Source organism: Harpegnathos saltator, unplaced genomic scaffold, assembly GCF_003227715.2.
Source record: "Harpegnathos saltator strain DR-91 unplaced genomic scaffold, Hsal_v8.6 scaffold176, whole genome shotgun sequence".
In the NCBI taxonomy this organism is placed as follows: Eukaryota; Metazoa; Arthropoda; class Insecta; order Hymenoptera; family Formicidae; genus Harpegnathos; species Harpegnathos saltator.
The window spans coordinates 993,397-1,015,915 of NW_020229957.1; the positions used below are offsets into that span (position 1 = coordinate 993,397).

At 41.2% G+C, this 22,519-nt stretch overlaps 1 protein-coding gene across 2 annotated transcripts in view; it reads left to right on the plus strand.

Moving 5' to 3' along the window:
* Window positions 1-22,519, plus strand: part of Lmpt (four and a half LIM domains protein limpet) — a 527,685-nt gene that overhangs the window by 73,099 nt on the left and 432,067 nt on the right. The window contains exon 1 of one of the 2 annotated variants that reach the window (XM_025297409.1): window positions 16,705-19,778. The exons of the other annotated variant lie outside the window; for it this stretch is intronic. Within the exon in view, the coding sequence (XP_025153194.1) occupies window positions 17,010-19,778 (2,769 nt within the window). The 5' untranslated portion in view covers window positions 16,705-17,009. Of the gene's footprint in view, window positions 1-16,704; window positions 19,779-22,519 lie in introns of those variants that run through there. 2 annotated transcript variants of the gene reach the window in all.

The window sequence follows — 22,519 nt, forward strand, 5'->3', positions numbered from 1 at the left end:
CTCGCGAATACATTCGACTGCGAGACTGTGCGGATAATGATGGCACGGATGACCGACGATGCTGCGCGAAAGCGGAAGATCCTCCGTCGGCTCGTTTCGCTGGGAACGAGATTGACTTGTAAGTCGACGTAAACATGAAGTAACTACAAGATCATTCGTCGTCACGGCAGCTTGCTTCTCGTGTACCGAGAATTTTTTCATATTTTCTCCCTTCATTTTCTTATTTTTTATTTATTTTTTTTCTTTATAATACATTCTCGAAGGAGAACACGGCTTTGCCCGATGTCTGCCTTGCGTCGGCTGTAGGTGTCACGCGCGCGCGTGCTAAATAAATGTATGTCAAGCAAAAAGAAGATAGATGTAGGTATTGTGAATGTCGCGTTGAACACGATGATACGTTAAGAATGACAGCCTTTAAAAGCGAAAAGTTCGCTGAGGGGATCGACAAGGAGTCTATCGACAGGAGATACCGGAAATCGCGACCGGATAAAATTTATTGCAGAATTAATATAAGATTTAATTCACACAGTAATACAGAACACGATTAAAGTGGAATAATACGGAATCGTTCGAGTGAAATAGCGCCATTAACATATCTGAAATTGGCAAAAATCAATTTTATGCATTTGTGAAGTATCCAACATTATTGGACTTGATTTATGAATATATCTTTGTAAATAAGACATATTAACGGGAAGATAAATATAACGGGAAACATATTTATGCTGAATTTGTTGACATATATAATATACAAGTTTTATACCTTTCATTACGTGTTTTATATTAAGTGTGTGAATTAATTCGGTCCATCTGGCGGTCAATTGCTGTACTATGAAATTTTCTAACCTCTAATACAAAAGACTTTATTTTTTAGTTTTGATATCTGGCAATAATATTTAGTTGATAAACGTTTGGGTTTGTAACAATAACATCGTGTTTATCTGATTCGAAAATGTCGAAATTCGAGCTAAAAAAGCATCATTTCCGGGAAATTCTCATTTTCTGTTTTCATTTGAAGAAAACAGCCGCTGAAGCTCATCGAATGCTCGTAGAAGCTTATGGTGAAAGTGCTCCTACCGATAAATCATGCAGAGAATGGTTTCTACGTTTCAAAAGTGATGATTTCAGTGTCGATGACAAACCTCGTCTAGGTCAGCCGAAGAAGAAGTTCGAGGACGAGGAATTGCAGGCGCTGATCGATGAAGATCCGTCAATCGCAACATGAGCTCGTGCAATTGTTGAATGTTGATTGATCAACAATTTCTGTGCGTTTGGCAACCATGGGAAAGATTTACAAAGAAAGAAGATGGGTGCCATACGAATTGAAAGAAAGAGACATCGAGAGGCGAAAAGCCATGTCTGAAATCTTGCTTGCCAGGCAAAAAAGAAAAGGTTTGTTGCATCGTATTGTGACTGGAGACGAAAAGTGGATATATTTTGATAATCCCAAACGAAGGAAATCCATTAGCAACCCAGGAAAACCATCCACATTGATACCAAAGCGGAATATTCACGGCAAGAAAGTAATGCTCTGTATATGGCGGGACCAGAAGGGTGTAGTGTATCATGAACTATTAAAACAGAGCCAAACCATCACTGCCGAACTTTACCAATAACAATTGATTCGTTTAAACAACGCATTGAAGAATAAGCGGCCGGAATATGCAAAGAGACACGACAAAATGATCTTCCAGCACGATAACGCTCGGCCACATGAAAGATTGTGAAGGCCACCTTGGAAGCACTTGGCTGGGACGTTTTATCTCACCCGCCGTATTCACCAGACATTGCTCCATCCGATTATCACTTGTTCAGATCGATGGCACACGGGCTTTTGGACCAGCACTTCAACAATTATGAAGAAATAGAGAAATGACTCAATGAATGGATCGCGTCGAAGGACGAGTCGTTTTTCCGTCACGAAATGCAACAACTGCCAGACAGATGGGAGAAAATAATAGCAAGCGATAGCAAATACTTTGATTAGTGTACTTTTTCATGTTTTTTCATACTAAAGTCTTTTTTTGGAAGAAAAAAGCGGACCGAATTAATTCACACACTTAATACCTTTCGATAAATCTGATTCCATTTTACTTCAACCATTTCTCTTTAATTCTGGTGCAAATGTAAACATTTTCTTACGTATAAATCAAAGTCACTGAATAATTTTAAAAGGTACACGAAGACATAATATCTTTCTTTTCACGATATTATTATTGGCCAAGGTATTTATTGAGTTATAAAATATGGCATTTCAAAGCAGGGAGATGTTAGGTGTAAACAATTATCATCAATGAATTTTTAATTCTCTTATGAGATCCGTAAAACTCCAATACTTATACAGGGTGTATAAGAAATACCGGGACGATGAAATATCTCGAAAACTGAACATTTTAGAAAAAAAAATGTTTCAGACAAAACTTGTATGGTTTCAAGGGGGACATGAAACAAAACTATCATTTTTTTTACAGATGGCGCTATTTTCGAAATATTTATTGATCATTACTTTTCTTAAGTGGAAACATTAATTTTTTATTATATATCATCTTTTTCTATCAATTAATTTTAACAATTGTTGCCTGAAACATTTTTTTATTTGCCTAATATGTTTTTAGATATGTCAAGAAAACTTGAATTGGTAACTTCTTCAATATTTCTTCTTTCAATATTTAATTTACGATATCTTGCTAATTATTTGTCGAAAAAAAGATAATACTAGACTTTTTTAGTCTACTTTTTTAGTCTCTATTTAGTCTCAAGAATATATTGTTACAATAGTGCCCTAATTTTTGTTAATTTATTGATCTTTGGAAATTTCAAAATCATCAAATGAATAAAAGTCAGGGCGCTATTGTAACAATATATTCTTGAGACCAAATAGAGTAAAAAAGTCTAATATCACTTTTTCTTCCGACAAATAGTTAACAAGATATCGTAAGTTAAATATTGAAAAAGTTACCAAGTATAGTACATCCTGTATAGTATTTAGTTAAAATTTCTCAGTATATTGTTTTCGTATGTTGGAATGACTCGAGAAAGTCTCAATTTTACCGAAAATTACAGAAAACAAAATATGTTGCACTTTGAGATAAATAATTTGGTTAAACTTCAAATAAATCAAATGATCATTATACAAGGTGTTTAGAAAAGAGGGTTCAGGACCTCATGGGCAGACAGTACTCACAAAATGGAGGAAAAAAATTCTAATAAACATGGGTCGAAATATTTTAATTAAGAAGCGATCCACTCGCTGGTGCAAAGTTTACAGAAGATCTTCTAATACTGTATTACATTATAACTTATATTAATATACCGTATTATGTGTGAAAACATTGTGGTAGCTCTCTGCAACTGTTCACTCTATTCACGAGGGTATATGACTGATAATTGCTTGCAGAAGCGTGTGTATAAATGCGAAGAAAATAGATGTTTGTTTACATTCCGAACAAGAGCGAGGAAACTTTTTTAGAGTTTTCTTTAAAGCATGGTACTCTTCACCAATAAATGACATAGACAAATTACATTAGAAAATACGAAAGCACTAGAAGCGAGTGAATCACTTGCTTTAAAAATTGTTCATAACTCTGATAATATTAATTTTTTAATTCATGTTTATTTTTTCTGCATTTTGTGAGTACTATCTGTCCTTAAAGTCCTGAACCATTTTTTTAAACACCCTGTGTATCAGAAATGTGCAGATACACGACTGTTTTTCATTAGTTTTACGTATATATGAATAATATCTCCCAGAAATTTCTGTCAGGTTTTCTGCCAGGTTTTGGCAGTTCCGCCCACACCGTACGACGATGCGATCATCAGCTCGCGTCGTGCAAAGGGGACGTTGTCGCGCTCCGCTTCGCCGGCGGACGTAAGAAATATCGGTCACGCCGACAGGCGGAATGGAAATCTGGCGCGCGTCAATTACCTCTCCTGCGGTTATTAGCTGGGAGGGTCCGGTCGGTGTGAATGACGCTTTAAAAACCGTCGGAGCGTATGTGGTAGCGCCCTTGAATTCAAGAGGTATGTGGGCAACGTCTGTCTTACATTACGGACGACTATGTACGTCTATATCCATTCGCTCGTAGCGCGAGCTCTCGTTTTCCTGCGCCTTCGCATCGACCAGAAAAATACGCCCGGAGACGACGTTCGCGGTCGGCTTCGTGTTGGCCAGCCTTCTGCTTGTATCGGTTTCACCGGCGGATCCGGTTGGTATTTCAATCGTTTAGCGTCACTTCTGATTTTTGCACGGCGTACGATGAAAAAAGGAGGGGAAAAAAGCTGAGGGGGACGTCATGAAGCGAGGGGAGCCGCCGGCGAGGATTTCGACGAAGTCACCGGATCGGAGGAGGCTGCGTTTCTTCCCAGCATGGATAGTCAAAGTGCCAACCGATTCGATTCCGAGGTGTACCCTCGCTCTTGCCATTTCGGGCGAAAAGGTCGATACGCGCGCGCGTAAGGCCCCGTTCACCGTGTGGTCACAGCTCTCTCGGCGTGCAAAAAGGCGGAGGCGTTGTGACAGGACCTTGTCGCGGCCCACACGCAGGGACGTATCCGGTGACTTCACGAAATGCGATTTTACGAGGGAAGCGCACCCGCGCCGCGGATTTATCGTCAGACGGAAATCGTTTTCAGCGCCGGCCACTGCGAGATAGGCTTATTTTCTATCGTGCTTCTCTCTTCGATGCTGCGATAAGACCACGTCCACCTTATCTCGATTTCTCAGAATGTATCGGGAATTTAGGAGAGAAACTTTCCCAGCAGGGTGTACACTCAGCGTTTAGCATTTTTATCCGGAATAGTTATCGTGAAATATACAATATATTGAACGTCTCGTCATGCTTCTTCGCCTTCATGCGACAGACGGACTTTCTCGATTACTTAGAGAATACGTCTGAAATTTAATAGAATATTTTTTCTATTGGAGTGCTTTTATAATTCCCCATAATTCTTATCCGAGAGATTACTGCAGAAGTTATCGTGGAAAAATAGTATTGAAAATTTGGCTGAAGTTACCTTCTTAATAGAGCTTTGGTAATGTTTTTTGTATTAATTAATACAAAAATAACACATACATATATCCTACTTATTTTAAAAGTGAAAAAGTTCATACGAATATATGCCGAAACGGGAAATATGTTCGAAACGTTTACTTTTTAAATTATAAACACTCTTCGCTTTCGATAGACTTTGGCGAGAACATTTCGTCAAAGAAATTGCTGGAGAATAATTTCTTTCCTCATTAATATATCTCACATGAAGTGACATGAATATGACTTCGAAGTACTTCCACAGTATCAACAGAAATATTATAAGCGAGAGCCTTAAGATGTCGTCATAAATAAAAATCTAGAGTTTAAATCAAGAGGATGTGTAAGTTATGAAATTAGTTCTCCTCCGCTAATCCATCTGTTACTAATTATTATTAAGAAACAAATATATTTGCCGTATGTTGTTATAATCTTTTTTAATTACAATTACAATGTACAATCCTTAAAATATGCTCTTAAAGTTAAGCCATCTATCTTCAAAACTCAGAGCGGTGGTTTTACTAGTTTTTCTCATAAAACGATTATTTGTATTTTTGTTTAAAAAAATATCGTAAAATCCGGAACGAAGTGCTTCATCACGCTAATATCATAACGTAACGGACCTGCGTCTGTTTCTTTCTAATTTCTTTCTAATTTTAAACGTTTACGTGAACATTTCTTGCGTAGAAATGAAAGGAAGCTGATTATTACATTTGCAGTCAATTGCAACGATTAATCGTTTGAAAAACTCCGACATTGAAATTCTTACGAAACGTGACAAGTTGTCCCGGTCTTTGACGCAAAATTCGGAAGAAGCACATTAAGTCTTCGATTACATAACACCTAATTATTAGAGTTCCTTATATCGGCGATCATATCGGAGGCACAATAATCAGTTGCTCAGGCGAATGAAGTGGTTCCTCTCTCGCTCTCTTTCTATCGCGGCTCTCTAGGTAGAACCGCCAATACCGCTTTTACCGCGTCTCCATGCCACGGAACGAAATGACTTAGCTGGCTATGAAGTTCTTATCTGACACGCGTCTTATGCCATCTGAACAGGTAACCGCGATATGCCCGGATTCGATCCATTTTCACGCGCTCGCTCGGAGATTGTGTGTGTGTGTGTGTGTGTGTGCACGCACGCGCGCGCACGCGACAATTTTTTCATTAACTTTCTACACGTCGGTTGTTATCTATAGCGACTTTCTACGTGGCGATATAATCATTTTCGCGACAAGCATGTAACATGTTTTCACGAGCATCCGAGCATGAAAGGTATCAATATTAATGACACTGTCGCTTTAAAGCGAAGTCCTTTATTTTTTGCAACGTTATAGAAACCTTTGAACGTCCGGTGAAGTCGTTGGGCTTTTTCTCGAAACAATATCTCTCAATGTGTTGAAAGCATAATGCGGAGGAAATCGCGGAGAAAAATCGAATCCATCGAAGTGTTACTCTCATGATAATACAAAGTAAGTCAAATCTGCCGCATTCGTTTTGTTGATGATAAAGTCGGAAATCAGTGAGGACAATAATACCGTTATTTTTTCCATCCGAGTTCATCAATTATACACGAATCTCCTGAAAAATCCATTCACACAAATCTTGGGATTGAGAAACTTCCGTTTGAAGTAATATCTGTATTGTGGTTGCAAATCAAATGAATATCCAAGCGATGGATGAAGACTTTGTTCAAGGAACTTGTGTCAGAATATTAAAATTATGCCCTCTTATTAGGTAAACTGCTTTATTATATTAGACAAAGTAAAGACAAAGCTTTAGTATATTAAACAAAGTAAAGTAAAACAAAAAAAAACAAGTTTACCTTGTTCTTTTTGTAATGATTCGTGGAGTCTTTCCTTTCGCTTATATTCATAAAAATTGTACGAACTCAACGGCAGGCTTTTAAAAGCGACATGTTAACATTAGCATACTCAAATTTTATTACCGCTGAGCTCATTAGAGAAAAAACATATCGTGATATGTTTATCTTTTGGGAGCTCTTTTTAGATCAAGCCTCAACTGTAGTTTAAAGTAAACAAGTTTTTATTAGTCCTGACCGAAATAATCGCTTCCGATACGTTTGAAATAAAGATATTGCGTTTAGACATCTAATTATGTGATATCTAGCATGATGATATATATAATAATTTTTGCGAGAGACGAAACACGTTTTTACGGGCATCCGGCATAGGAGATATCAATACTTCACCAGATTTTAAGAAAATCTATCCGATTTAAAGGGAAACATTTGTAAAGTTTATAAAATGATGAAATCAGAACGAAATTTGAAATGTTACAAGCTTTAATTATCTAGCTACATATAAAAAAATACACAAATAAAGTATTGATATTTTATAAAATATGAATAATTGTTTGTGCAATTAAGTTCTAAGTAATATTTTAGCAAGACAGTATTATGGCGAATTATGTTGATAATCAAAAGATTGAAAAACTAACTACGGGAAACAATTACCTAATAATTAAGAAATACACATTAATCTTGTATTATATTTTTTTAAATATTCAGAGAGTGATATAATTTTGCACAAAGGAATAAAATTAATTAATATATACGCCAACAAAAATGTAATTGTTTCTAAATTGTAATTTTTTAATATCACAGCATAAAATATTGAACACTCAACATGGCAGATTTATATCTTTTTAACTTTTCTCATTAAAATTGGCAAATATTTAATTAATTTCATAATCAAAACTGAAACATTTGGGCTGAAAATATATTGTAAATATTATATAATATTTTTACTGTATTATATTACGATAAATATCGTATAATTATTGAAATAATTATACAATATTTATATCATCAATCGAATTTATCTAATTTTTGACAAACACTCGAAGACTTTTCATTCTTTATAAAGCCACTATCGAGGATTATATATTAACTTAATTATCGCGAAATTATTCTTCATTTTATGACTATTATTATACAATGTTTGTACAATTGTGATTGATGGAATTTATATATTATATTAGTATTAAAACCTGTCCTTTGATTTTAATTGTTGAAACGAAATTTAAAGCAGGATAAATATAAATAATACAGAAAATATTTTTTAGATACTTTTTTAAATCTTTCATATTATGATAAAAATAAATTTGGCACGCGTAGAAGATCACAGACAGATATTGAAAACTAATTACTTGATATAAAATTCACTAATTACTTGATATAAAATTCAAGATACTTGAGATACTTGACACAATGTATAAGATCGTTTTTTTATAAAAAAAAGTAATGAGCATTTTTAATGAAGAACACATTTAATTGCTGTTACGTTGTTTTTTCACTGAAAAAGTATTTACAGAAATAACAAAGTATCCTCAATGCAATAAAAGATTTCAATAATACAATTAATGTTATTATGAAACAAACAGTTTAAAAATATACTTTGGAACTTCACGTATTTAAGCAAGAAAAAAAAGAAAAAAAAATAGGCAGATATTTAAAATATCAACGATTGCTTAGGAATTTATCAACATTATATTTTGTACATTTACGTAGACATTAATAGCTTTGCAAGTAGCGAAGTATAAACTTCGTATTGTATGAAAAAAATAGAGAATAAAAGACATACACAATATATGTCAGATACAAATCACAAAATTTTCTATTGAATCTCAGAATCACAAGAAATCTCTCGCTCCGAAGAGATATTGTACTTGCGTCTGATGATATAACGCGAACCGCGAGATATAATAGATCACGCGATTTTCCGATGCGGAGAGCACGCGTTGAATTAATTAAGCCTATTCGCGGGATTATCGTCCCGAGAGCCGCGATAATTATCGCGACGTGTCTCCTATTGTCGGCTCTCGCTCTCTCTCTCTCTCTCTCTCTCTCTCTCTCTCTCTCTCTCTCTCTCTCTCTCTCTCTTTCTCCCTCTCCCCCTCTCCCCTCTGCCCTGTCCCTCTCCCCCCCCTCTCTCTCTGTTGGCCAATGACCGTTCGATATCGGATCGCGCGACGATTCAATAGATCCGCACGCGGAAGACCGCATCTCACGGGCATCTTGATCGATCAAGATATCATCGCGTCGTCCGGTCGTCGTGCTTGTCTCGTGCTGGTTGCGCGTCCCTCCAACGCTCGCTAGACGACAGGCATGATGCATGAAGCGCGGGCCGATTGTCTGGCTTCGCGACGTGACGCAAGAGTGAAAGCACTCGGCTTATGGGACACGCGTGATTAATAACGTGTGTTCTCTCGCGCTCGTTCGCGTTCGTTCGTCCTTTCGCGCGGACAAGCTACGAAATAACGTTGGATACGCGAGGAGAAAAACGCGATCACGCACTGAGACAGCTTCAATCAATCGCCGACGATGCTCTCTGGATGTTTCTCGTGCGAATTATAAATTATTCCGCGATAACTAATTATCGATGCGCGCACGTGCGCTCGTGCGCGCGCACGCGCGAGCAACGATGCAGTTAATTTAGCAATTATCCATGCCGCAACGGAGAGCGGTGATATTTCACTCGTTCAATGCCGCCGCCGCCGCCGCCGCAATTGCCAACGCGCCGCGGCGCGGCGCGACTTTCATTGTCTTCCGAGTGACGGGAAAATCATCGCGTATCGTTTCACGCGTGAAAAGCTCGGTCGACCGCACGCTGGCTGAGCGATTGTTGAACGAAAACATCGGATTTGTCGTTTCCGCGAATGTAAAGCTACGTAATCGGGCAAACGAGTTTTAGGTGTGATGTATATTGCACTTTGTAACGGTATTTTTTGCATTGTTATGTGATTAGTAACGGGATTGAGAAAGTTACAGGATCGAAAATTGCAATTTACAACAGTATTTTTTTTAATAATCAGTAACGGGACCGAGAAAGTTACTTTTTAACTCTTTGGGACACACGATTTTAAGACAAAAAACTCTATTTAGACGGAAATTTTATTTAAAAAAAATATAACAATGTCGATTTGTTTTTTTTATAAACGATGAATTAAACCGCTGTGTTTCGAGTTGTCTTAATATTTCAAAGGATAAGACGAAAAACATTCCATTGTGCGTATACAGGTGTTTAAAAAAGGAGTTCAAGATTTTAAGCGCAGATAATGTACTCACAAAATGGAGGAAAAAGTTCTAATAAATATGAATCGAAAAATTATAATATTATCGGAATTATGAGCAATTATTAGGTCGGTAATTATTATTAGGTCGATCGGAAAGTTTCGTTCGTTTTTTTGTAAAACGTATGGCTTTATTTAAGAAACAAAGTGAAAAAGTACATCAATCAAAATATTGTCCATCATTAGCGATGACTTTTTTCCATCTTTTGGTCAGCAAGCGAATTCCGCGACAAAAGAATGATTCATCTTTGGAGGCTATCCAGTCAAAGACCCATTTTTCGATGTCTTCATAAGAATTAAAGCATTCGTCAGCAAGTGCGTGTCCATCGACCGAAACAAGTGGTAGTCGGAAGAGGCACAGTTTGATGAATAAGCTGCTGATTTACCTAATATTTATTTTGATTAAAGTAAATGACCTACTCACTCGGTGCTCACAAGGAAATTTTACAGAAAGAGAGTTTACAGAAGATTTTCTGCATGTTCTCCTCTTACTTCTATACACGCTTCACATTTTCGTATCATAGAATTGTGGACTCTTTCCAAAATTCCCGGCTTTGTTCTAACTATTTGATTAAGGCATTTTGTATTCTCCGATGTAATTCGTCCATGTCATTTATTACTGAAAAGTGCAACATGCTCTTCAAAAATCCCCGTAAAAAGAGTCTAGAAGATTTTAATCAAGAGAACGAACGGATCATGAGTCCACCCTGTCCAATTCATTATTTACCGAATGGCCTACTTAAATGTTAGACGAATTATATTAAAAAATATAAAATGCTTATCAATTATTAGGAATGCGATTTAGTTTTGAAGGTTTTACAGGAAATGGCACTAATGTCAGTTGCCGAAGACATTCTAATCATAATTATTGTTTGTCAATGCTTTAATATTAATCCATGCTATTTAGTCATTTACTAACAATAAACGCAGTAAAAATCGTGTTAATACCATCTTAAAAATGAAGCTTCCTAAAAAGCATTTTTGACACGCATTGTTTTCGTTTTTTACTCAGAAGAAAACGGGGGCTGAAGGTCATAGAATTCTAATAGAAACTTATGATGATGTTGCTTCGCCAATTAAGACATGCGAATATTGGTTTAGACGATTCAAAAGTGATGATTTCAATATTAACGACAAATATCGTTCGGGACCAGCAAAAATGCTTGAAAATGCAGACTCGCAAGCATTATTGCGCGAAAATCCAGCATAATCCATTTCAGAACTTGCCAGAGCATTAAATGTTGATCGTGCAATAGTTACTAAACATTTACATGACACGGGAAAGATTCACAAAGAAGGAAAATGGATTCCACGTCAATTATCGGAAAGTGTCAGCGAACCGGTTGAACATTTGCATTTCGTTCGTCAGTTCGTCGAAGAAAATGAAGAGTTTTTTGTTACTATCGAATTGTTACTAGGGATGAAAAATGAATCCATGAATCTTCGATAATCCCAAACGAAAAAAATCATGGGTTAATCCAGGCGACCCAGCAGCGTCCACTTCCACAGTATTCATGTTCAAAGGTATCGCTGTGTATTTGGTGGGATCAAAAAGGTATTGCGTATTATGAATTGTTAAATTCGAATGAAACTGCCACCGCTAATCGTTATCGACAACAATTGTACACATTGAAGCGAGCATTGGACTGAAAACGATCACCAATTGCGAGTAAACGACGCAAAGTGATCCTTTTTCATGACAATGCTCGACCTTATGTTGTATCATCAGTGAAGCAAACGCTATTAGAGCTGGAATGGCAAGTCTTACCGCACTCCATATATTCTCCAGACATTGCTTCATCCGATTATCGTTTGTTCCGGTCGATGCAACATGCTCTAGAGGATACACATTTTCATAACTTGGAATAAGTGCGAAAATTTGTTGAAAATTGGATCAACTCCAAAAAAGAATCTTTTTATCATCGTGGAATCCATCTTTTGTTAGAAAGATGGGAGAAAGTTGTAGGAAACGAAGGGGAATATTTTGATTAAGGTATTCGTTCATTACCTTGTTTAAGTAAAACAGTTTTTGAGAAAAAAGATCCTCAAATCACACTTCTAATAGTTAGGATAAAGGTGGGAATTTCCGAAAGAGTTCGCAACTTTACAGTACGAAGATGTAAAGTGTAGGAATAGAAGGACATGTAGAGAAAATCTTCTGTAAACTTTGCAAGCGCTAGAAGCGAGTAGGTCACTCGCCTTAATTAAAACAAATCATTGTTTATAACTCCGATAATATTAATTTTTCGACTCATGTTTATTAGGATTTTTTTCCTCCATTTTGTGAGTACTATTTGCCTTTAAAATCCTGAACTCTTTTTCTTAAACACCCTGTATAAGTACTAAATAGGAGGAACACTTTTTATGTCACTATGTCCCAAAGAATTAAAAGTAACTTGTTAGAATTATTTTATATACATTTAGCCAGTCAATCCTTGTGCGATATCAGGCAGGCTTGCTGAAATTTCTAATCTCGGGAGTACTTTTATCAATTTTTTACTCCAAACAAATAACTTGTAACGTTGTAAATATACAACGTGCTGCTTCTCGATTTTGGTCATTAATACGCGCGTGCGTGCATACACATACATACACACACACATAGTCGAACTCGTAGTATTATTGGGGCCCAAGGAGTCCTTAAAACGTCCCTGTCGATGATCGGTAGTAGCTTCAACTTTCCATTTCAGGCGCAGTGCGAATCCGGAGCGGCGCGCAATTTCATCGGAGTTCTCGTAACTTTCGGCGAGATAAGGGAAAAGGAAAACTTTACGAGCTTGACCGTATCGTGCGGTTTAAGGACCGTCCCCCCTATTCTCGCGCCCTCTGCCTCCCCATCTTCCTTCTCCTCCTTCTTCCCCTCAGAGTCGTTTTCCCCTCGATCAGCGATATTGTCGCCTAACTTTTCTCGCCGCGAACGTAAACACGCGCTAAGTAACGTTCCCGCGAGATATTAGCCCTTTTTGCCCGGCCAGCCCATTAAGGGATTGCCGGGGCCTCATTAAGGCGCGCGGAGCGCGGCCATCGGGACAGCGGCGTCCTCGCAGCACCGACGACATTCCCTAAGTTCCTGCGAGGGGTTCCACCTCCGCCTGGGTGACTCGCGTCGTGAGTTTTATGCGCGCGAGTGCACGCTTCTAAGCCGTGGAGGGAACGGGAGACGCGGGGGAGTCATCTTAGTGCATACTCTCGAGCGTCCGGTACGAGCGTTCGATCTTATTATTTCGCGAATCCCTCGAAAGGCTCTCGTCGTCCCCGGAGGGAGCCCCTTTTCTTCGTCGCTTACTGTCGCGACGTACGTTCGATAAGTGCCTCTCTCATTATCACCTTTATCATCGTCATCATCATCATTATCATCATCATCATCATCATCATCAGGAACGTTACGTGACGTCAGCGAGCGAGAGAAGTACACACGGTAGTTAAAGGCCGTGCAAATGAAAGAATCCAGGGAGGGAAAGTTTTGACGCGGTGTAATTTGGACGATCTGCACGCGAAGGCTCGTGTATGACGTCGGTCTAACGAGCAGCCCCGGATAAGCTTTTCTTCATTCTTTTTTCTATCTCCTTCGCTTCCGCGTCTAGCCTCTTTCACGTTTGAAGCGTACCATTAATTGCCGGCACCGATCGTGCGCCCGGTATAGGCGCTCGAGAGTGAAAGACGGCGCTTCCGTTCTCGTTCCATCGTCATCGTCGTCGTCGATAGGATACGCGGCCGTTCGCTTCTCCGCGCCCCGGCCGTCGTAAACAACGTCGAACTGCACACCTCGGTCGCAGGTGGTTCGTTTAATCTCGCGACGGCCTCGCAGGTAAAATTCGCGATTAGTCGCGAAATATCGCGATTCGCATCTTAGAATCTCGATGTTCAAATTTTTCAGATAATCCTTTCGCTATGGCGCGCTTAACTCTTTCAGTACATGTTATCCTTTAAAAATGTCTGGCAATATCTTATCTAGGGACCTTTCAGGTCGCTGAATCCAAATCTATGAGCAAAATTTTTTAATTTTAGAAATTCAAGATAGCAGATTCAATATGGCAACTAACAATATAAAAACATGGATCTAGCTTAGAAAAACGCATCGGTTTGTTGTTGGATTATTTTTAAAACATTGCACTTTTTCAAATGAATAATATATTTTTCAAACAAATGAAGAAGATTATATTTTTGACACAAAAGATATTAATAACCAAAAAAAACATGGCCGAGAAACCTGAAAAAATATTGAAGAGTATTACATTAAGTATAAGAAAAAATAACTTGCGTGATGATTTTTATTTTTAAAGTTCATAGGCACTACTTTAAGAAAAAGCTATTAATTTTAGCTATACGTTGATTTCTAATACTTTTGCAATTAACAATTAATGATTGTATATACTTTTATTACTTACCAATGTTCTAGGGACCCTAAAGAATAGGAAAACCTCATATCTTTTGTTAAAAAACCTTGAGAAATTTAGAAAAAAAGAAAGATAGGTGAAATGCTCAGCGTTAAAGTGTTTTCGCACACAAATTACCGTAATCGTAAACATTAGATGTAAACATAAGAACGAATTAATCTGTTGCTCTAGCTTAAGAACCAATTGACTCAAGAACCAATCAGGACGTTATTTTAAGTTTGTTTGCTCTACAAGAATTGACAGTTTTGATCATAAGCAGTTTTAATTAGGATTTGAGGATGAAATTCTTGTTACTTGGTCTAAATCCTAATTGCTCCGTTCCTTCTCGACAGAACAATGTCCTAAACCAATAAGAAATGGAACAGTGTCCTGAAAAGTCAATCTTTGCGAAGTATAATTTTACCAAAATAGTGGAAACGCGCGATTATACCGTTCTACGATGCTTTTGAATGAGAATTAATGTTATTGGAGATCGACAAATTTTGTGTTTTGCTTTTTGCGTCTCCCCTAACCTGACATAGAACTCAGAATCTAACATAGAACATAGAAGACATACGATACGAACGTAAAGAGTTGAATATTTTCAGATGGCGTATAAAGACTCAAGCACAGACATAACAGATGTTATGTCTTATTGCACAACTTCAGTTACTTGTCGGGGACTTTGACAAACTTTCGAAACTCTTCTCAAATCGTTCGCTGAGAAGAATCGTTGTTCTAGTTTAAGGTTAGGCTCGTTTATTCCCGCGTGTAAGTAAACGGACTATAAAGCCAATCGAATGGAGTTTCCTGAAACATCAACTTTGTGATTACATGTCAACGATACACAAGAACGTCTGTCCCTCCCTTTCCTTGTTCTCGCACCCCTCCGAGCTCTCTCAGAGACGCGTGGCCGAAACGCTTTCCCTCGGAGAGGAGCGCGAGCTACCTATTAATCGATCTTCCACCAATGCGACCGCAGGCTGATGAACCTCCTGAGCGAGGAGGTCGCACGTGAGAGAGCTTACGCGCTTGACATATCTTCGCGGGTGCCCGAAGCATCAGAGCGATCTCCGTCGTCGGATTAACGGGAGAATCGAGCCGCCCCGCCTCACCTCAGGGAGGACCGCAGGACCGTAGTGGATAGGAGGCGAAGGAGCTGACGGCGCGAAGGAGGACGAAAAGGGGGGACAGTATAAGCGGGCGAGAGAGGGTACGGCCGAGGAAGGGGACGGCCCGCGGGCGGCGGGGACCCGGCAGGGTAGAGGGGGGCGGGAGAGGAGGAACACGCTCTCCTCCGGTGCACACTCTCGTGGTGACTCCGACCGGCAAAGTGCTCGCGTTCGTGAAAGTCCACAGACGACTTTCAGGGTCGTCTGCTCCGCGCTCGTCGTTCCGTCCCGAAGAGCCGGCCTCGCGCGCTCGACCAGAGAAGGAGCTGTCTCGGGACGAGAGGAAGACATCCTCGCATTACCGCGTGTTTCGGTGAGGCGCAAGGACCCGCGATATTATCCTCTCCCGAGAAAACCCAACAGGGAAAGAGACGAAGAGAGAAAGAGTGGGGGGAGAGAGAGAGAGAGAGAGAGAGAGGGAGGAAAAGAGTTTCCGGACGTTACGCTAAGTGACCCTGAGATTCGGAAGGAGTGTCCTTGCGTGAAGAATACAAAGGATTCGGAAAGTTGCTCCACGGCAACGGGTCTTCCCTTCCCCCTCCGCCCCCAATCGAGAATCTGGACGCGCGACTGTCGTCAGTTAAGTGGTCGCGTTTGTGTCCTGACCCGATGTGACGTTCCGGTGAGCGCGAAGTGTCTCATCGCGGAAATCCCGGCTTGATCCTGCATGCGGTGTGAGCCACTTCAGCTCCGAGTCGGCAAGCGGTGCGAATCTACAAGGGACCAGTGCGACTTGTCCATTCGTAGCTCGTACTTGCTCTCGGCTTCCCGAGAACAGCGTCTCGAGGTGTGAGACACGGCTGCGCGTCCTCGTCATTGGTCCCAGGAATACTGATGAGTTTACTGGGTGTTCCTTCTAGTGTCGACCTCAGGGATCCCGGTGAATCCAAGTAGTTGCAGTGTCTGCGTGTGCGGCTCGGGGCGCGCGTGTTGCGGCGGACGCTCAAGATCGGGCCGGGGAGTCGACAGTAGCCGTTGGGCTGGTTCGATAGACGCGAATAATAATAGGTTAGAGTGCTTGTACGCTTAACCGTGCGTGTCTCAACGCGCCGCGACGCGCCTACGTTCCTCTTCCGAGCGAGGAGAGCCAACGACACCATTCGCTCGCCCAGAGTAAGCAGAAACGCAGCAACGTGCAACGTATCTGTCTGTCTCGTATTGTCTCCCTCCCTCTTCTCCGTTCAGCCGTGAGACTCTAGCCTGCCGCTAATTATCACTGACATATACTGATCTGCAATTAACAGCCACCCCGTACATCGCACACGCGCGCAACGTGGGTGAGCGATTTCGGCGAGAAACGCGACACGCCACTCGTCTTCAAGATTCCGTTCCTCGCGAAGATGACGTCCCGCCTGCGCGGCCCCTCGGCGGTGAAGGACACACCGAGGGCCGCCCCCTTCGCCAAGGACCACTTCCATCGCGAGCCGGAAGTGCACTCCGGCCGGTTGTGCAAGAACGGCGACCGCAGCAATCGTTATCACTTCGGCATGTCGAAGCACGATAGCAAGGCGGAGCGGAACGGCCGGGAATGCGGCAAAGAGGACACCGCAGTGGAGGAGGACAGCGCTGACCTGCTGTACAGGAAGAGCAGGCAGCATTTCGCTGCGTGGCAGATCAAGGACATCGTGCAGGATGACGGCGTCGCTGGTGGCTGCGGCGCGAAGAGGTCGTCGCGGCGGCAGGAGCACGAGAACTCGCGGCATTTGACGAACGGCAAGTTCAGGAGCGAGTCCATGGGCGCGAAAATCGCGGACAAGTCGCAGCAGGATCGCTTGGAGTATCGGGACGAAGGATACGTGGGCTCCTTGCCACGGGAGGACCGCCAGCGGGGCGAGTCCGTCGAGCGAGAAATCAACGGCTCTCACAGGACCAAGAGGAAAGAATCCTCCTCTTGGGAGGACATGGAGTCGCGGGGTCGCGGGAGGTCGTCGAAAGCCATCGGTAAGAGCCACGACAACAAAGGCGACTCGCAGCAGCAGCAACAGCCGATTGACGAGCGGGACATCCTGCTGAAGGAGATCGAGAGCCTGGCCGTGGACGGCAGCCAGTCGCCGGATCGCAGGATCCAGGCGATGATCGAGCGGCTGAAGTCGCGGGAGGAGAACAAGCTACGCTCCAGAAGGGAGCAGAGATCGGCGAGTCCCGAGAAGGAAGCGCGTGGCAGGACGAGAAGCGGCGGCAGGCTCGAGCCGCGAGCGTTCGTCGACCAGACGCTCGATAATCGATCCAGCGAACGCGGCAAGAGGCCGAAGGACGAGCACGAGGACGAGCGGAGGCCGAGTGAGCCCAAGTTGCGCGGGATGCTGTCAGACCGCGAGGAGGATCGGAGGTCGAAGAGCGTGGAGAGGCAGCCGAGCGAGGTCCTGTTCTCCGACAAAGAGCGTGAGCCTCGTAGGGATGACAGTTTCCGGAAAGGCAGGAGCGACACCTACAGCGCCGAGAAAATTCACCGTAGAAGATCGAGGGAGGACGAGGACGAGGAGCAGTCGCGGCAACCGAGGGACAGCTCGAAGAGGAGAAGCTACGCTTACGAGGGTTCGCCGGAGGACTTTGACGTGAGGATACAGAAGTATGACCGGGCTCTCTTGGAGCCTAGAAGGGATCTGGACACACCGCGTAGGAGTTCGCCCAAGGACCCCAGTCTAACTAGGAAGGAGTCTCTGAAGGAGCACGATCGTGAGCCAGTGAGCAAGAAGAATTCCTTCCGAGCGGAGTCCAAGAGGACCAGCAGCAAGGACCGCGAGTCCAGTTTAACGAGAAGGACGTCGTTCAAGGATCAGGATAACGATGGGTACAAGAGGCACGTTTCGAAGAGCCCGCTCGAGCCTGCCGTGAGAAGTACATATTTTGGTAAAGATCAAGAGGACTCGTGTTCTCGCAAGGATTCGTTCAAGGATATGAGCGTGGAGACGGGCAGGAAAGGATCCTTTCTCAAGGTACAGGACGGTGCATTTGAAAGGGCGTACCTAAAGGATTCATCGCATGACGACGTAGAGCGGAAAGTCTTCGCCAAGGAGCACGCGGTGAGTGGCGTTAGCAGGATCGTACTGAGAAATTTCGATGACGAATCGGGTAGGAGCAACTCCTTTAAGAACAGCAGTGAGGATTCCGGGCAGAGGAGCTCGTTTAAGGAAAAGAGCATCGAGTTCGGCGGGATTTCCTACAAGGATCGCGCGAGTGACTCAGAGAAGAGGAACAGCTTCAAGGAGGACGAGGAGGGGAGTCGTGGAAGGACGCTCTATCACGATTACGAGAAGAACAACATTGACAGGAAAACTGCTAACGAACGATATATTGAGTTCGGCAAGGTATCCTTCAAGACGCAGGACGACGAGCTGCAGAGCAGCTCGTTCAAGGAGAAAGACAACATGGCGGTCACGAGGACGAGTTCCTTCAAGGAACGCGACCCTTCCACGAAGAGACGCGCGTCCTTGCGCAACAAGGGCGCTGGCGAAGTGCTTGACAGAAAATCAGACAGACACTTGAGGCCGTTAACGCCGCCAGATCGGAAGGACGAGTCTTTGGAGAGTCGCGAGGACAACGGCAAGGATCCGAAAGGCTTCAGCGCCAAGTCCTGGTACGAGAGCAACCGAGTGTTCTCCAATAAATACCTGCGCGAGCACAGCAAGCTACGCGGCGCACCCGAAGGACGAATCGACCACGACGTCTCGCCCGAGCGAGGACTCGCGATCCTGCCAGACACGAAGACCGCGGTCGAGTACACGTACGCGAACGATCCCGAGGAGGATCCTCGCTTCGGGGTCCTCTCGCGCGGCAGGCTCGATCCTACCGATGACGAGCCGCGTTTCTCGGCCACCAGCGAGCACAACGGCACCACCATAATCAGGATCCGCTCGTCGGAGGAGCAGGCCGGCGCGGAGAGATCGCGCCGCCGCCGTCGCGTCGCGCAGGAAGTGTGCGCAGTGAGACGTCGCAAGGCATACGAGGACGAGGACGACGACGACAGCGACGAGGACGAGGTGGCAGAGGGGAAGGAACGCCGGTGGTGGGCTCGGACGGGCGACGGAGTACTACCGGAAAGGAACGCCACCGCCGGCAACGCCAGCGACGCGACGCCTTCGAGAACGATGTGGAATTACCGCGAAGGGGTATGGCACTTTCATGAGTCAATTGCGTTCGATCGGTCCTTTATGGTACAGAGGCGCGAGGCGATTTTCATCAATCGCTGGAGGAGATGAGCGAGACGAGACTACAAATGAACGAACGAACGAGCGAACGACCGATCCCAGCTGCGGTCTCTCTCTCTCTTACTTTCTTTTTCCCCTTCTCTGTCTCTCTCTTTTTCTCTCTATCTCTCCGTCTGCCGCTTGGGGTAAAATCTCACTGAAAACGTACGAACGTTCACTCGAGAGAGGCGACAGTGAAAACACCGCCGCTTAGGATCACGAAAAAGTGAATGCTTCGTGCTGGAACAGCTTGGAGTGGGTTCTTTACCCATACGAGTGAACGTTTCTGTCGATGTCAGTGAATTTGTTCGCTTGTGACGCTCGAATGCACAGACCGGCGTATAAATAATATTAACGTGCGGTACGATTAGCTCGCTACGCGGGAAGAATTTTTTAGTACGCATTACCAATTGATCTGCAAGGAACAGATTCTGCCTTAACGCACTGCTGCGCCGCGCGACCCGTGCCAGCTTGCACGCTGCCCATTCTGCGCATTTTTGCAGACGAAATAACGTTCTTATGATATATAAATATAAATTTAAATATAAAATATAAATTTCATTTTAAATTTAATTTAATTTTAATTTTAATATAAAATATATAAATTTAAGTGCCCATAAGGTAAATGTCCCAATGATTGAACTAATAACAAAGCTCGATCAATTTTATATTTTTATTAATAAGTAACTAATAGCATTACTAAAAAGATTAATGTTTATATAAAACTTTAGTTTATCAGCTATCAAAAAATAATAGGAAATGAAATAATCAGTAGTTGTATACTGTAATTTTAATGAAATACTAGATAATGTCGTTTGTATTAGTAATTGAACAGAGAAACTAGTCATGTCCTAATTACTAAATACAGACTCAATAATTGAATGTACAATTATATTAATAATTATGATATAAAGAAAATAAAAATAAAATAAAGTAAATTGGTATAAATCCTTTATACCAAAGTCAGGATGACTAAGCCTTTAGCCTTTAGTCTTTAAAAGGTATTTATCTCTTTGAATCTATTGTAAGAGTACGAACAGTGTCAAGCAACTGATTTTTGGTTACTAGAAAGCCTCGTTGCCCAAGATATATTATCCACAATTGCACTTTTTTCTTCTTTACTTAAATAAGTAACTGGGTTCATTGAATCTTCTAAAGGAATTTTATTTTGTGTTGTTTTAGATATTTTAAACTCTGTGTCGCTTCATATATGCTCATTCCTTTCCTAATTGCTTCTACAGCAATGTTAAGAGTAGTTTATGAATAGTTCTTTTTCTTTTCTTCTGTCTCCATAGTAAACTAAAGTTGATAATAAAACAAATAAAATGTTAAATCAACGTAATAAAAGGTTATGTTTTAGGTTAACATTTTATTTCCATGCTGTCACTGTAATTTTGTTATTATATACCTAAAAAGATATTCAATTTAAATGTAAAAACTCTTACTTACAGTTAAAAAAATAAAAATTCTCTCTTCTTATAAGCCTGAATATTTCACAATTTATCACAAATATTTGTTTAATCAATGGGACATAAATGTGACATGTGTACCGATAACTGAACACGTGTTTAATCAATGGGTCATTATAATTTTGACTGTACCAGTGATTGTATATTAATATATTTATATTTAAAAAGAAACTTTTAGGTAAAATGATATTTTTAAATATATTATTTGATAGCTTAAAACTATAAAAAGCATTATGTATTTATAATATAAGTAAATATGAGTAGAATTTTCAAAAATATATTGGAAATATAAACATCATATCTTGTTCAAGATAGTAAGAAACTAGGTGAAAATACGACTATTTCTGTTATACTCAAAATAAACAATTTTTTTACGATGATTTACAGTCAAATTATATATTTTTATAATTTACTTCTATAAAAAAATGTTAAACATCTTTTTTAGTTTATCATTTTGTTTCGTTTATTGGTAAGTATCTTAATAAACAAAAATATATTATTAATAATTTAATTATTGGAATATGTATTGCAAGCACTGGGACGTTTACCTTAAATTATACGAGTAGCTTCAAATAATAAAACAATGATCGTCTTATGCTTCACATGACACTTATACAAAATACATGTGAGAGTAAAAATATGTTACACAATTTAGTGCTTTTCCTTTTATCTTGAGGTGTGATAACATTTGGAATTGACAAGTTTACGCAACGGCACAAGATTAAAAAATATAGCGATATCCATTTTCTTGTTAGCGAAGCGTACTCTGCACCTTCTATGGGGGTACTTCTTTTGTTACCATCAGTGATAATTGGAACAAGTTTGCGTTTTTTAAAGTCCACTTTAAAAGCCATCGCAATTTGTTAACTTATTATCTCTTGTCCCATATGTGCTATTGATATTTTGGGAATTGAAATCTTTGCTATTAAGAAAAAAAAACTTTGTTAGTTTATTTCTGTGCTGTTAGAGAAGATGATACGATTGAGAAGAATTTACATTATTTCCCCCATGAACAATATTTTCTAACCCTAACCAGTATTTCTCTGAACGTAAAACTATTACAGTGCCTGTTGCTGCTTTCCTCGCTTCGTTGAACAATCGATAAATCAATAATCTTTTCGATTACAGAAAATCCCAATAAACGAGTTGCATTCCATGTTAAAGCTTTCTCATGCCGGTTTCCGTGCACAAGAT